Source organism: Phyllostomus hastatus, unplaced genomic scaffold (assembly GCF_019186645.2).
Source record: "Phyllostomus hastatus isolate PE091 unplaced genomic scaffold, TTU_PhHast_1.1 phas_scaffold_129, whole genome shotgun sequence".
In the NCBI taxonomy this organism is placed as follows: domain Eukaryota; kingdom Metazoa; phylum Chordata; class Mammalia; order Chiroptera; family Phyllostomidae; genus Phyllostomus; species Phyllostomus hastatus.
Genome location: NW_025334009.1, coordinates 31,721,476 through 31,738,882, shown reverse-complemented (window position 1 = coordinate 31,738,882; position 17,407 = coordinate 31,721,476). Strand labels below are relative to the sequence as shown.

General features: G+C 42.4%; 1 protein-coding gene across 1 annotated transcript in view; it reads right to left on the bottom strand.

Moving 5' to 3' along the window:
• EPHB1 (EPH receptor B1) overlaps positions 1–17,407 on the bottom strand; it is a 417,172-nt gene that overhangs the window by 41,845 nt on the left and 357,920 nt on the right. Inside the window, exons 11-12 of the mRNA XM_045857296.1 lie at positions 10,949–11,196; positions 3,111–3,326 (exon numbers count right to left, since the gene is read on the bottom strand). Coding sequence (XP_045713252.1) covers positions 3,111–3,326; positions 10,949–11,196 — 464 coding nt within the window. The remainder of the gene's footprint in view (positions 1–3,110; positions 3,327–10,948; positions 11,197–17,407) is intronic.

Sequence of the window (17,407 nt, the reverse complement as noted above, 5' to 3'; positions counted from 1 at the left end):
TTAGTTCTTCCAAAGGTATAACAGAATTCTATTTCAAATCCAAAGGTTAGTGTGTATGTATGTGTGCATGTTTTAAAATTGGATGCAGTGATTTCAAATTCCACATGAAACAAAATGTATCTGAGAAGAGCCAAGAAAGTATTTTTTTAAAAAGAAGAATGAAGGATACCTTACTTTATCCAAATAGTAAAACTCTTGCTAAAATTATTAAAATCAGAACTAAACAGATTGTAAACTCTTGCTGAAGTTAATAATCAAAACAATGTAGTTGGGCACAAGAATCAATAAAGAGATCAATGGAGAAGAATTAAAAGTCAAAGCATAGTTCATATAACAAACTTGTATGACAAAGATGACATGTGATTCAATAAAAAATGGATAATGTATATAATATGTGATAGTGGCATAAATCTATTCATCTGTATAAAAACAGGGTAATAATTGTCCTAATACATATTCAAAAACAAATCTGAGAATAGTACTTGCATCTGTCAACAAGAGAATGGATAAATGAGCAACATAATACTACAATACATAGGAACAAGTTACACATGATATGAATGGATCTCACACACAGAATGCCAAGTTAAAGCAGCCAGACACAAAGCACATATGCAGTGTGATTCCACTTATGTGAAGTTCTAGAACAGCAGAACAAACCTATGGTTGAAACAAAAACCAGAACAGTGGTTGCCTCTGGGTGTGGTGTGGGGGTAGGAAGTCACTGGGAAGGGACATGAGGGAACTTCCTGGTGTGAAACAATATTCTGTGTCTTGATAGGAGTTTGCATTACTGAGTTGTAGGCATTTGTTGAAACTCTAAATGTACATTTAATATTCATGCATTTTTGCATATGAAAATTTTACCTTAAACAAACAAAACTATAAACAAATACTTCAGCTAAAGACATGTATGGGGAAGTGCTTAGGGGTGATATGTACTGATGTCTGCAACTTATCTGGAAATGCACCAAAAAAATAGGGTGGAGCGATAAATGGACAGTAAGTCCAGAATCTAGGTGGTGGGAAATGGCTGTTCTCTGTAAAATTCTGTCATGTCTTCTGCATGCTTGAAAATTTCCAAAATAAAATCTTGAGAAGAATAAATAAATTTTGGGAATATTAAATATTTAAATATAGAACCCCCCAATAATACAGGAAACTTTAAAAAGCATATTATAAACTTGGAGTGAAGAGAACTTTTAAAACAAAGCAGAAAATCCAAAATGACATAGAGGAAAAAAATTGATCTGGGCTACATGAATACTGACCACTTTTGGAGGCCAAAGGGTATCATAAAAAATATTAAACAACTAACAGATGGGGAGAGGAAACTGATTGTATCACATATGGTGGACAAAGGATTAACATCCTTACTATAAAAACACTTGTAAATTTCTAAAATACCAACAAATAGCCCTGGCCACTTAGCTCAGCTGGTTAGTGCATCATCCTTATATGCCAAGGTTGCAGGTTCAATCCCTGGTCAGGGCACATACAAGAATCAACCAGTGAATACATAAACAAGTGAAACAACAAATTGATGATTCTTTCTTTCTCTACTTTCCTCTCTCTCTCTCTCAAATCAATAATTAAAAATGAAAAAAGCAAATAACCTGATAGAAAAATAGGTAAAAGTATGTATAGATGAAGAACAGAAGAGGAAACATGAGTGCCAATAACCATGCAAAAAGGCATTGATATCTCTAGCAGTCAGGCAAAAAGGCAAATTAAGATGAAGTATCATTTTTCATCTTTGGATTGGCAAATTTTTAAAGACTGACCTCCTCCAGTGCTGGTAAAGATGCTGGAAGACAGGCAGCATGCACTCCTGGTGGGGTGTGAATGTTTGCGAACACAAGACACAGAATAATAGGCATAACATGATTCCATTTTTATAAAATAAAAATTTTTGCAGTTTGAACAAAAAGAAAAATGTAAAAGTGTTAAAATGGATGCTTCAGGACAGGGGCTGCTAAACAAACTATGGCCCAAGTGACAAATCTGGCTGGCTACTTGGCTCTTTACAACGTGACAATGGTGTTTTCACCTGTTTAAAGGGTTATATTTTAAACAGTTGTGCAATTTTCTGCATAATGGCCTCATTTTGCCTCTTGGCCAGCAAAGCTAAAAATATTTACTCTGGCCTTTTAGTTTACTGACCTCTGTTTCAGGGTAATGTAGATTCCTAGGTGTCCTTTTCCTGTTATTTCTCTGTATTGTTTTCATTTTTTATAATAATAATAACTTGGCAAGTTTAAAGAACAGAGCTGGATCAGTAGGGGATGCTGTTGGGAGTGGATGTAAGAAGATAAGAGGAAACCAGGGGGACTCGCTGGAAGCTACTGTAACTGTCCAGGTGAAAGAGAATGGTACTTGGGAGCAGAGAGATGAAAACAAAAGGACAGATTTTACAAGAACCTGTAGGAGCTGCTGAGAGATTGAACATGGATGATGAGTCATACAGAAAAATCAAGGCTGACACCTAGGTTTCAGTCACTGGTTGTGGTGCAACCACTGAGCTGGAGAGTGGGGAAGGGAAACCCGAATGTAAATCAAGTGCTCTATTTTGGACCTGCACAAGTTAACTGGGCAGTTAGACATAGATGATTAGAGCTGCCTGGGATGTGGAGGGGGAGGCAGAGCACGCCAAACAAATGTAAGAGAACTCATCCTGTAGCTATACTTAAAGCTATCTAGAAGCAACAGAAAAGGAGAAGAGAAGGGGACCAAGTTCTACCCGGTGACACAGTGTCAACCCAACTGGAGCCTGTTTCCTGGTGACAAATGTCTCTGATGCCACTGTCCAACTGTTTAGATTCCCCAAAATCATCTTATCCAAACATCCTCTTCCCACTGGCTAAGAAACACCATGGCTTCAGAGCAGACACTGACCCTTCCTCATAGCCTGTGCCCAAATGTTTGCCTGGACAGCCAGCTGCTATTGTTTCTCCCAGATAAACATTTCTCCTGCTACCTGGCTCCCCCAGTAGAGATGTAAGTTCAGGTCCCAGTCCCTCTGAGTATGGCCCTGTCCTGGGTCCACAGACATGTTTCAGCCACCTTTTTCTCTGCCATGCTTTCACCTGAGTATACCAAGAAGGACTCACCAAGGAGCTAGTATAGGTGGGGTCTGAGGTGTCATCCTGGAGGTAGCGGGAAAGGCCAAAGTCGGATACCTTGCAGACCAGGTTACTATTGACCAGAATATTCCTAGCAGCCAGGTCCCGGTGCACGTAGTTCATCTCGGCGAGGTACTTCATGCCAGCAGCAATGCCCCTGAGCATCCCCACCAGCTGGATCACCGTGAACTGTCCATCATTTTGCTGTAATAAGACACAAGGGGCATCAGGATCAAGATGCACTTCAGTGGTTAAACAAAAGCCAAAGTGCCACAGCGCTGATGCTTGTCAGCCTCTCAGGGCTGGGCAGACACTCACTGCCCCCCCCCCCACTTCCATCCTCATCCCTCTCCTTGAATGTTCTGCTCTCTTCCCCTTGCCAAGCCCTGTCAGTTTCATCTCCAAATTATACTGCAAACCCATCCACTCCTCTCCATCTCCACTGCCACCACGCTAACCAAGTCATTGTCATCCATCACCTATAACAGCCATCGTGCACCGTGCATCCATTCTCTACCCTGGAGCTAGAGCCATCTTTGTAAGACATAAATCAGGGCATATCACTCTCTGGCTTAAAGCTTTCTAATAGCTTCCCATTGTGTTAAGGTGAAGCTCCAAACTTCTTAGCATGGCCCACGAGACTCCCGTGGGATCAGCCAGTGCCTCACCTTATGCCAGTGTATCCTATCCCTCATGCCTGTGTTAAAGCCACAGTGGCTGTGACCTTTTGATATTTTTCCCAAGCCAGGCTCTTCCTGCCTTAGGTCCCTTACACATGCCATTCCCTCTGCTTTTCCCCCATAATCAACACCTACCTGCCTTTTGAGTTTCTTCAGAGAGGGTATTTCTGGAGGGTGTAACTAGTCCCCTTCCTCAAATATATTTAGTACTTTCTTACTGTCTTTCAGTGAAAGCTCTTCATTTCTTCTTATCAAATGTCACAACTTTTAGTTTGTGTGTGTGTATGTGTGTCTATCCTGCTGCTTGACTCTAAGCAATTTGAGCATTAGAACCCTCCCTCTTGTGGTCACCACTGTAATAGAGAGCTTTAATGTAATCGGTAGACAAAACTCAATAAACATGCGCTGAATGAATGACTGGTACATTGCTCCCTGTTTCCAGAATTAAATGTTAAGGTATCTCCCTTGGGTACTACCAGGCTCTCACCCTGACACTGGAATAACCATGCCAGCCTCATAAGGATCACTGGAGCAGAAGTGCACGCACAGTACCTGGCACGTGGACCCCCTCCTAGTGAATGAGAGCTGCTCCTCCTCATGCCAACCTTCAGTGCTGTCCTCTCTCCAGTCATCAGTGGGATCAGTTTCTTGGGTGGATGCCCTCCTCAATGGTTAGATGACATTTCTTCAGTGAGTGAATCTGTGCCATCCTCCTGTCTCCCCAAAGCCTCTGGGTCTTAGCTCTGCACACGCTGGTTAAATAAGTCGACCCTGGGCCACATTGCTAAGAATACATTTTCCCATCTAGTCCAGCCATAGCTGCTCCCCAAAGGGCTGAGTTATATTCTGTAAGTAGAGCATGGCTCAGGCATCAAAATGCTAGGACTGGGGGGAGAGGTGGAAGGAGACAGACCCCCAGGGTCCAGTCCAGTTACTTGAACACAGTACCTGAGCAAGGCAGTCATTCCCTCTGCCCCAGTGTCCTCATGTGAAATGCAAGAAGCATAAACAGTGTGAGAAGCTCCCATTTATTGAGCACCTACCATATGTGAGGTGGTACACAAAGCACTCACATGCATTACCTCACTTAAATATATGTGGGACACATCATTCACACACGAGCTCCTGCAAAAGCATTTTCTATGCAAAAGTAAGTATGAAAAAGTAAACAAGCTCTTATAAAACTACCCTGTTTATTAGAGGAAACCCCAACAATCAAAAAGTCTAACGATGCCAGAATGAATTGTTGAAGACTTCCTCATGCAAGATGGCAAGCCTGGGCCTACGTTCACCAGGGTTATGCCCCCTGATAAGTTGAAGGACTGGAGCACACTGATGCTCCCTGCACTCCTTCCTGAGAGCCCTGCCAGAAGAGGACCCTCAGACACACCAACCTCGACATGCCCCACATTCCAGGCTGTTTCTAAGTCAAAACTTAACCACCAGCCCAGAATGCTTCTTCCACAATATTTTCTTCTAAATGACCCCAAAGAAAATACAGTGCAGAACTGCTTTTTGGAAACTTGGACTGTTTTTTTTCAGCACATGGTGCCCATCTATGAAAGCTGGATGTGCTGTGAGAGATGCAAATTCTCCTTCTTACTAATGAACTTTAGTCAACACCTCCTCAAGTTAGCCAGGCTAGCACCATTCCTCCTCACTAAGTAGCTCTCTGGGGATCTGCCTCCTCAGAAAGCTCTCATGCACCTTCTGTCTATTATAAACTCTGTTCTCACTCAGCCTGAAGTCACAGGGTCATACGTTTTCAATTCAGGTCGTTACTTCCTCTCCATGCATGTAGACAACACTGCGGTTGAAAATGAATGTCTCCCTAAAGAAGCCAGCTTGTATACAGACGTTAGGGAAGGCCCTGGTGGTGGTGGTCAACAGTTTTGAGAAGAGCAATGTTGAAATCATGTACAGTAACTTGTCTATGTTTCTACATTAAGTCATTTAAGTCTTCATAGGCCTGTTTTATGATCTAATTTGTTTTAAAATTTAGATCAATCATCCTTAGAGTTTGTAGGGCCAACAAGAGCCAATAAATAGCTAAAATTCAAGGTTTTGTAGCCAGACAGACCCAGGTTGGATCCAGGGTCTGCCACTCACTGGATGCATGCTCTTGGTCAAGTCATTTAACCTCTGGAGTACTAATTTTCACATCTGTAAAATAAGAACATAGTGCCCATAGTGTCCATGCTTCATAGGATTATGGTGAGGTTAAATGAGATGATACATGTAAAAGGGCTTATCTCAGGGCCCAGTGAACACTAAGACAGCAGCAATGGTTGCTGGTATTATCATAGTGTCACACAAATCACCTATCCCATGTACCTGGGGTGCCTGGTGAGAGAGACCGAGGACACCTAGGGCCAGAACTGCGGGTTCTAGGTAAGTGTGGAAGACACTCTAGGACCATTGCCCGTGGAGAATCTAGTTCACAGGCCATTCTGAGCTCAACAGGTTGGCATATGATAGCTTCCCCGCTTCAACTGGAGTAGCATATGATTAGAAACTAATGATACAAGCCTGAAGTTTGGATTAGTTAATCAATAAACACTGACTTCTTCCTTTACTTGACTTTTGAATGGCAAGTCATACTTCAAAGATATGTTCTAATCCTTAAAATTTGTTCTGTGAAAGGCAGGCAATAGTATATTGTTTTCATAGAGAAGATAAATTAAATCCAGAAAGTTTAAGTGATCAGCCTTCAATCACTCAGTGTGGTTTTGGCTTACAACAAGATTCTAAGTCTAGAACAGCAAATTATGTTTCTACTGGCATTCCGTCTCTGATCAATTGGTAATGGCTGTCTCAAATGCTGGGTGGAGAATAAAGCTGTGTATAAGCTTCACAGGAAAAGAAGCCATGATTGATTAATGGTGTCTGCCATGGCAATGGAAATAAAAAGTAGAGACATTTCTACTACATACATGCTATACTTCTCTGACTCTTTTAACTCCAGTGCCTTTTCCATTGAAATATGCTGACTTTGCGAAGGCTAATACATTTTCTTTAGGATCTGCAGGGTAATCACATATAATGATAAGACAGGGTCATGCTTGTTGAGTTCATAATCTTGGTGAAATTTAAAGATACAAGCATATTAAGATTTTCTGACATTTCAGCTGTTTTATGTTCATTTCATTGGTATAACTTCCCAGGAAGAACTTCCAGGGATATGAACATCAGCATAGAAAAACAAACAAGATTAGAAAAAAAGAGAGGTTTCTTAGTGACTTTGGGAAAAGATCTGCCACACTGAGCACATGGTAAAAACACAGCACACAGAAGAAATACAGCCTAGGTGAAGTGATTTAAACTTTCTTCCCTTCATGAAGTGCTTTCTGCTGAAATTGCTTTTCTTCAAATTCACTGAAGCTACTTGCTGGCCCTTTTATTAGACAGGAAGGATTTAGGTATTTCAACTTTCATTGACAAATCCACTTCAGGAAATGAAACCCTTATTTGATTTGTTTGAAGAGAATGAATCATAGATTTTTTTTTTTAACTGAAAGGGACCTTTCAAGATCATCCAGCTCAATGCCTTTAGTTTATAGATTGGGAAATTGAGTTAACAGATTTGTTCAAGGCCACAGGGTGACTCATAGCAGAGCCCAAAGCAGAACCCCGGTTTCAGGGCTCCCAATCTGGTGTTCTCTTCCTGACATCTGGGTGGCTGTTGTCTAGTTTCAGCCCATGAATGAGCTTCCCTGATGAGAAATGTCTCCATTTGTCACTGCTCAGTGACTTCCAAGAGTCTTTCAGTTATGACCATCTGTGAATGAACCAGCAGCAACCATAAGGCCAAATTTTAGGCACAAAAGCCTTACAGAGCATGTCGACCTTGCTGGCTCAAGCGTGGGACATTGATGAAAATTGGGGGTTGTTCATAAGATTATGGAAGAGCCTCTGAGATTCAATCCCCTGAATTTGAATGCCAACAAGGAAACAAGTATTTAATTATAGATTTGCATGCTACATAATCCATGGCAGACATTTGGGAAAAAATGGAATACAATGAACACATTGAATGTGTGCTTGAAGAATAATGGTGTTTCCAGTCCCTCCAGAATGTGAGGGATTCTAAGTCCCACAATGGAAGAAGAGCCTGAGTGGACTGTGAGAAGTCATGTCCAGTGGGCTTACTGGGTCCCCAATGCCCAGAGCCTCTCAGATGCTGACCCAGAGCAGTAGCTGTTTCCACTCTCCAAAGATTCCATATCCAGTGTGAAAGGACCAGTTGGAGGGAGGAAACAACTGCACATTTTGAGGATTAACCCCTTTTTTCTCTGAATGGTGATCCTAAAGTTATTCCACTTCTCAGAAGATGGACCTACAGAACTTAACTGATGACCTACTTTTAGATTTTATCAAGCAGCAGATACATCAATTAATGTTGCTATGCTCCAGGGTTTGCTAGTAAGGCTGAAATTAGATTTATAGATTACCTGCCTCCATGCCGTGCGAGGAGTCAGAAACGCTTCATTTCCCCTTTCCTCCTGGCGCTGCCTGCTCTGGTCGTTCCTTTCTTGCCACCCTTTCTCTCTGGTTTTTCTGTGCTCCACTCTTGCCCCTAGCTTTTCTCCTACCATCCAGGCCTCATCATCATGAAAAATAATGGTGTCCAACATGCACCCATGTCCTGGGCTCCAAATGGAAATAGCCTTGTGCAGAGCAACACTGTGCGGCTTTGATTTCCCACAGCCTCCTGAGAATGAATCTCCCTGTTCCTTGCACCATCCAGAGAGAGAGGATCTGATCATAGTCCCAGATCATGTTGTGACTCTCTGTGAAGTACTGTCCGGTGACATGTAAGAAACGAATGACACCCAAAAGGGTTTGGAGGATCATTCCAGAAAACACTTTTTCTTCTAACATCACCTTCTATTCACTTTTATTTGACTGTTTTCATGAGAGCTCTGACCATGAACAAACACCCTTAGGAAGCATGGTCCATCCATGATCCTACATGAGAGGGGTGGATGCATGGACAAGAGACCAGGCTTACTCAGAATAACTACACTTCTCTTGTCACTCTGGAACATTTTTGTCCCAGAAATGCTTATTTGGATTTCTCATTCAACTAGCATTTACCATGCACTTGCTGTGCTACGTACCAGGGGGGCAAAACACAAGGCATAATCTATACCCTCAAGAAGGCTGTGCCAGGCAAAGCACATGGGGTCCACAATCTACATCTGTTGTCCCCCCAACTCCACCAAAAAAGGGAGGCACTACTGCTTAATGATTCAGACAAGGCAAAAAGTGTGTGCTTGCCCTACAAAGCTAGTTTCAATACTATGCAAATACCACTTCTAGACAAGTACCCCAGCTACCTTTCTGAAACACTGCAGCTCCTAAGCTCTGCTCCTGAGCTTTGGAGCCACCACACAGCTGCTGACAGATTACCAAATAGGCAATGCTGACTCTGGTCCTTGAACACACTCTTCCACTGTTTTCATTTCACCTGCCTGCTCCTCCACCTGTCTACAGATTCCTCATTCTCCAATATCAGATAAGTTCTCCATCCTTTTTGAAGTCTTCCTTGGCTTCCCCAGTGAGATTTCAGTTCTTTGCTTATGATACCTCTGTATTCCATGCATGGAAACAGAAGTATAATATAGGCATATGTTTGCTGGAAGATTTGGACACTAGGGTCTTTGGGGGCAGGGACTTCTGTGGTACGTTGCATGCTCTAAGATGGACATAACAGGACCCCCATCCCTTATGTGTAAGAACATATTAAATTGCTGTGCTTCATCAAAATATGGGACCTGTTTCCTGCCCTTGCATTAGGTAGGCCCATCACTATGGTTGAAGTGATGCTGTGTGACTTTTGAAGCCAGGTTACAAAGCAGATATAACTTTTGCCTTCTCCTCTGGGAATGCTTATTTTGGGGTTCCAGCTTGCTTGAGGAAGCCCAAGCAGGTCATGTGGAGAGATACTGAAACCAAGCATCAACCACAAGACCCATGAGTGACAAGACTTAGGATGATTCCAGGCCTCACCCCTTGAGCTGCCCCATCTGACACCCCATGGAATGAAGATGCCCATTCCAATTGCATTTTCATGAACAAGATAAATTATTGTTGTGCTAAGCCACTAAAGTCTTGGCATTATTTGTTACACAGTATTAGAGAAATGTCTCTTTCATCTCTAAAAGCCCAGCACCCAGTACAGCAAGTAACCAGAGCAGTCACCCCATGAATGTTTCAATGACTGACTACAACTGGTTCTTTGTTCTGCAGCTAGAGCTACTCTTTGATAGCTTTGGTGATAGGCATAGTCTGCTACTTGGTATTACCCTGAAGTCCTTGTTTAGAAGACCCTGCCCCATACTTTGGTGCTGCCCTCTTTGCTCTCAGGCTCCCTTGAAATCCCCAGCTGAACCTTTTGTCCCAAAGAGGCCTTGCTCCTTGACCTTTGTTTAATCAGCCTCCATTCCCCAGGCATCAGCATCATGGCCACCTGCACTCACCCCTTCTCTGAGTAGCTCTGTGATACCTCACAGAGATGAAAATGGTTCCAGTGTGGCTCCATTTGGGCACACTGAGAAAGGTCTTACAGATTTCCCAGCCATAGGCCTTCAAGGCACTCCTACCTGTGCTGCAGGTTGAAAGGGAATCATATTCTTCATCGACCCCAGAAAAGACTTGTGGATGCTGGTGACCTAATCTTTCCCTTTCTTGCCCAGAAGGCAGGTGGCCCAGGCACCAGAAAAAGGCAACCTGTTTCATCTGTGAACTGCACATGATGAGAACTGGTTGGAGAGGAGAGCAGCATGCTAGGAAAAAGGTGGCCACTGGCATCTGCATGAATCACACGGGGCTATGGAGCAGCTGAAAGTCTCTTCAGTCTCTAGGATGGCCATTCTTTGTCCCCATCTATCCATTCTTATTTGTCCATCAAGCATTTATCAAGGCCCTGCAATATGCCATCCTCCTCCTGAGGGGTCCACAAACTCTTTGTTCTTTTCTTTTAGCAACAAATATGTTAATCTCATAAACACCTCCAACACCCACCCACATTTTATGGGGCAATTCCTGAATGGCAGGTTATCCTCACATGGACATTTCTCCCCAGCCAGGATTCCCCAGTGTCCAGCAGTGCTAACATCATCCATGCCCCTGAGCTTCTCTTACCCTGAGGAAGGAATCCAAGGCGCCATTCTCCATGAACTCTGTGATGATCATGACCGGCCGACTTTTGGTTACCACACCCTCCAGACGAATAATGTTGGGATGGTCAAACTGTCCCATGATGCTCGCCTCACTCAGAAAGTCCCGACGCTGCTTCTCTGAGTACCCAGCTTTCAGCGTCTTGATGGCCACATAGATTTCCCTTTTGCCTGGAAGTTTTAAACGCCCCTTGTACACCTCTCCAAACTCTCCTGCAACAAGAATGCAGTTATTACCTGCTTCCTTCTCAGTTTGTGGAACCACATAGGGAGGCAGCTTACCAAAAACAATGGTGCTTAAAGTGGAATTGTGATTAGAGAGGCAGAAGTGGAAATAGTGCTATCTCATTGTAATGATGATGACTTGGCTCTAATCAGTTCAAGGCAAACAAAGAAGGAATACTAAAACACGTTCCTTAGCCCAGATCTTAGAAATAGTTTGAGTAACTAAAGTGGAATTTCAGAATACTGAGGCCTGTCCAGAAAGCATCCAGTCAGTATTATAACAAATAGAGACATTAATTGAAGAAGATATAAGAAACATTGTACACAGGACAATGATGCCTAAGTCCCCTTCAAAGTAGGCACCTTGGGACCTCACACAGGTCTCCCAGCATTATGACCTTGAGGAAGTCTGGTTCACTGGTAGAGGTTTGAATCAAGCCATTAGCGACGGCAGCACGATGATTCTTCAGCTTGGTAGCAGAAGCCAGGGAACAACTTTTTCCCTGACATGTTTCATGCCAAGATTCCACATCAAAATTTCAGACATAGTAGTTTTTGGAGTCCCCAGATCAGCTTCTAGTTCTTGCACTAGATGCTGATCAGTCAGAAGCTGATCTTTGTGTATTGTAGCCTGTATGCACTCAACATGCTTTTATGTTCTGCTTGTTGCAGGCCTTCCAGAACATGGATCACTTTCAACACATTCTCAACCATCTTTGAAGCGTTTGTGCCACCCTTTTGTTTGTGCTGAACTCATTACATCATTCCTAAAAGCCTTCTGAATCACTCAAAATGTTTTCATGGAGGAACATTCAAGCTTAATGCAAAATTTAATGTAGATTCGTTGCTCTACTCACTCAGTCATTTTGAATGCAACAGCCACACAAAAAGTATCCACCACCCTCACTGACTAATACAGTGAAGTTGTCAATGTTCACACATGTGCATTCTAGTCCACCCTCCTTGACTGCTAGATTACATCGATGTCCTACAAACTGTACTTGTTATATTAACAATGGCTGGACTTCGTTCATATAAAAGAGTTTGTTTTACCCCATATTGGATTTTTCATTTGTGCCCCAGCTGAATAACTGAAGTGAGGGGTCAATTTTGCAAAGTCAACATTCATTTTTAGCAGAGCATGGCACAAGAATGTGCCATGGAGCTAGGGGATATATTCACATTTTTAGTTTTTTGAACAAAATGAATAGCATTAATGTTCTTGTGTTGCCCTGAAAATGTCTGTGCCTATCGGGTCCTTCAGAAGGCAGGCTCTGAAGAGTTAGGAAGGGAGGTTAGCAGACACTGTGAAGGATAAAAGGGGAAGGAGCCTAATTGGCCAGAATCCCAGATCACCGTGCAAACCTAACAGTATGAAAAGAAATGTGGAAGTAGTTACTTATGGACAAGGAGAACCCCAGACTGCACTGCAGATCTGACAATCTAGTCCAACCCAGCGGGGAGCTCCAGAACAAAGAATGCCCATTCCAGAAATTTCCAGGCCCTAGCATTCCCCCATGCTCAGTCACTGGCTGGGGCAGAACCTGAAGGTGCTGCAGCTGGAGGCTGGCAGCTAACTGCACTCCTGGAAACTGAACAGTATGTGGATTCCCCAAGCAAACAGGAGTTGCAGACCTCCACGGGTGCCACTGCATTTAAACATTTCTGTGATAAAATCACCAGGGGTAAAGCAATCTGGTGACACTTTCCTAGCTGCTTAAAAAAATCTGTTGAATTTTGTTAAATGTACTTTTAAAAGTTATTTTATGGGTTAACTTGGTTTTCTAACTTCCAGTTCTTTCATGGGAAGCAGTTTAATGTCTACTTGTAAGTGCATCACTGAAATGTGTGTCAAAGGGCTGACAGGAGAAACATGGCTTTCCGCTGGGAAAACTATCCTCTTTACTTTCAGCTTCTGGAGGAAAATGATGGACCACACTGGGAGCAATCAGATAAATTACTGGCCACATTAGAAAAGTCAGTTAACATCTCCGCTGTGATTCAGTTAGGAGTTCCTTTTGTTTTTTGCTACAAAAAAGATTGGAAGGAAGCTGCATGAAAGGGTTTTTCATGCAAAACTGCTCAGGAGTCAATGGAACTTGTTAGAATATAGAAAGAGTAGAGGTTGGCTTAAGCAGCATTAAGAAGATTGCAACATGGACCTTACAATACTAAAAGACATATCATGTGTAGCATTGGTCTTCACATTTAATCACATGCAGCTTTGGTGAACTGCATGAGGTCAGGCTGAGTCTCATTCACGTTCATAGCCTATATACCCCACTATAGTGCCTGCCTGGTACCTTCATGGTAGGCATGTAGATAAAAGTTGAGGCATCATATTTATTATTTTTGTTTGGCTTTTGCTTTGTCCATTCTTGGGTTCTAAATTGCTGGAGGCTCTATCTCTGCTCTATCCATAAGAAGTAGAAGTGCCAGTATTTACATTTTTATAAAAGGCTGTCTGCTGTAGCATCTTCTATAACCAAACACTGTATGACCATCACTCAAGACAGATGAAAATGACACCACCTCCTGTGGAATACCATGAGCTAGTGAAAACTAATAGATGAGTGACATGTACTGATTTCAAAAGATGTCCACATTGTATTGTTAAGCAAAGAAAAGAAGAGCAAGTTATAGAATGTGCTATGTAGTAGGTACCCCTATGGGGTATGTGTTTGTATACAAAACAATATTTTTAAAAATTGCATCAAAGATATTTTTAGTGTCAAATTATTTTTTAAATGGTTACCCTAGAATGGTGGGAATAGGAGTGGGAAAGCACAGATTAGGAAACTTAGTTTAGTTACTTTTATGTTGTATAAATTGTTACAATAAGCAAATGAGTAAAATTTAAAGGAAAGTACTAAATAGTGACCTGTTATATCTGTGCGTATGTGTATGTATATGTGTGTGTGTACAGTATGTGTGAGCATGTACATGCAGGTGTCCACATACATGTATATATGTGTGTGCATATATATGTATATACATGTGTATCCATATGTGTGTGTGTGTGTGTGTGTGTGTGTGTGTGTGTGTGTGTATATATATATATATATATATATATATGGAATCCATCCCTCTTATACCTTAACCTAGCAGATATTCAATAACTATGAGCTGAATGAATACACATTGCATATTTGATAAGTATTCTAACTGAAGAATATTGGTATTTCTTCCTTATTATAAAAATGAGTTCTATTTTCTTTCAGTGAAAAGACATAGTTGAGAGTTGAGGGGAAAGTTATGATCATATTTCTTCTTGGAGGAGATATTGCACCAACATTTATTGACCACCTACTGTGTGTCAGGCACTGTGCTAGGCTCTTTGCAGGACTTATTTTATCAATCCTCACAATACCTTCATAAGTTTGTTATTATTATCTCCATTTTACTAATAAGGAAACTGAGGCACAAAGAAAACATGCCCCAAACTCCAGAAGTGTGAGTCAGATGAAGGGCTGTGGTCCAGGCCCTCCCTTTTTCCTACCATATTGCCTCCTGGTAGGGGTGCTAGGTTAGCAGTGCCACAGGGAACAGAGCTGTGTGGATATGAAGTTATAATCCAGGGATCACCATGCCCCAACTGTACAGTTACTGTCACAGCAATTCAGTGTCCAGGGAACAGCAGACACAGTGGAGCTGTCTCATAGATGTCCCTGCCTGGCTAGTCAGGTGGGATCAGAACATTTAGGAATCAATTTATCAATTGAATGTACCAGTGTGTGAAGTTTGGAAAAGTGCTCCAGGTGACACTGATATTCCCCACAACACACATATAAGCACCTGGGTGAGGACTTTGGTTCTACACCAGTGGTTCCTGAAGTTGGTTGCCACTGTAATCACCTGGAAAACTTTACAAAGTACCAAAGCCTGGGTTCCACCAACAGTGATACCGATTAGTTGCTCTGGCTGCAGCCTGGGCATGATGTATTTAAAAGCTTCTTACAGAACTGGCTACATGATTTGTAGGGTCTGGTGCAAAATGGAAATGCAGAATTCCTTGCTCAAAATTTATCAAGAACTTTAAGACTGTGACAGCAGAGCATTAAACTAAGTGTAGGCCCTTCTGAGCATGGGGCCCAGCATGACAGCACTGGTCACAGTCCCCTGAAGCCAGGCCTCGCCACCCAGGTGTTTCTTCAGTGCTGCCATTGTTGAGAACCACAGACATAAACCACCCAACAGATTCAAATAGATTAGGGAGTAAACTGCCAGAGGTCCTGGAATATACCATTTAAGTCCTTTCAAAGTAGTGCTCGCATACAGGCTGCCTTGCACTGCACAGGGCCCGATGCAGAGGGTGGGCTTTATACATGTGAGTGGGCAGAAAGAAGGAAGAAACCAATGAGTGTGTGGCTTTGGAAAGTTCTCTCTACATGGAATGGTGTGGATCACATGACTTTCCTCATTGACAAATGTTATTTTATAGTTTAATCTCTGTGGCTGATGTCTCGTCAAGTGCTTCTACCACTTTAGCTTTAAGTTACCTCCTATCGGGGAGGGGATTCTCATTACATGGTTTTTTAAAATGATAAAAAATGCTTTCCTGAGAGGATTGTTAGGGCAGTGAAACTACGCTGTATGATTCTACAGTGGTGGATATAAGTCATTATACATTTGTCCAAATCCATAAAACAAACAACACCAAGAGTGACCCCTACTGTAAACTAGAGACTTTGGGTGACCATGTAGGTTCATCAGTTTTAACAGATGTACCACTCTGGTCCCGGATGTTGATAATGGGGGAGGCTGCACATGCGTAGGGGCAGGGGGCATGTGGGAAATCTCTGTTCTTTCCCATCAATTTTGCTGTGAACCTAAAACTTCTCTAAAAAATAATAAAGCCTTAAAAAATGCTCTCCTTGGATCGGGAGAGATGGACTTTGTAGTCAGTTGATCATAATGGTGGTGGTCATTACTTCTCTCAGAAATGTTCTCAGCAATCACTGGAAAGCAGTGGCTTAAAGAACGGTGATTCTGTAAAAATAGCTCCTTTCTTGTCTGGCAAAGAAATGATGTCATGTTCTCCAAGCCCAGAAGTTTGCCAAGCACCAACCGCAAAGAAGTCACTTAATCCATTAGCCTCACTCAGAGACTGTGCTCCACCCTATAATTAAATGGCCCCGAGCGCAGTTGGGAGAAACTCTGGCCAGGAGTAGAGGAAGTTCAAATCTATGCCGAGCCCAATATCCAACTTTGGGCCTATCACTTCTCTAGCCTTAGCTTTCTCACCTCTGTGCAATGAAAAGAAATGATGGACTAATAGACCTTCCTAACAGGGTGTGGAGTCTGTGAGAAAAGTGCTTCGTAAACCACACACTGTTGGAGACACATCTGGGTTGGGAGTGTGGGTGGGGACTGGAAGAGAAAAGGAAGGAAAACTAGGTTTCTTCAGACTTGAAGGAGGTTCACCCAAGACACAGCAGGTTTTTTTGTCAGGGGTAGTGGGAAAGCCCCACTGCCATATCTGGTATCCGGGGATGGAGGATGTCCCCACGTAGGCCTAGGGTGCTAACGTCTGGGGGCTCTAGCGCTCTAGCATCTGCATAACCTCATCAGGAATGGGAGTCAATGGGCATATTGTCATTATTAGTAATGAACAGAAAATCAGAGCCTTATATGGCTGATAGTCAAGAAACTACTGTCACCAATGATCTTTGACTTCAGGTTTACATACTATTCTCAGGAAACTATGTTTGATTTTTTGATACCTTTCCTATAATGAGGGCCAGAGCTTGAGGTCTATGGTGCTTTTTAATTTGCCACAGTCTTTTACATGATCTCCAAATCACAGTCATCCAGTTTTCACTTTTTTTTAATAAAAATGCATCATACTTAGAAAATGTTTTCAACAAATTGAGCATTATCATTGTATTTAAAATAGATGTTTATAAGGAATGATTGGGTAGTGATTGTGGTTGATTCTTTCTATGCAGATCCTCTACTGACAGTAAGTGCAGCCAGCCTAATTTTGATCTGGCTGGACTTTGATTGGCATGTGTCTTTGCAGCTGACCTTGGAGCCTCTCCTACTGCAAAACTTCCCCATGGCTAGGCCTCAGTTCTAGCTTCAGGCCAATTTGGTGGCCAGTGGCTCTCGGTAAAGGTTCTGAAAGCATGGTTCCTACCCAATAGCATCAGCATCACTTGGGACCTTGTTAGAAAATGCAGATTCTTGAACCCCATTT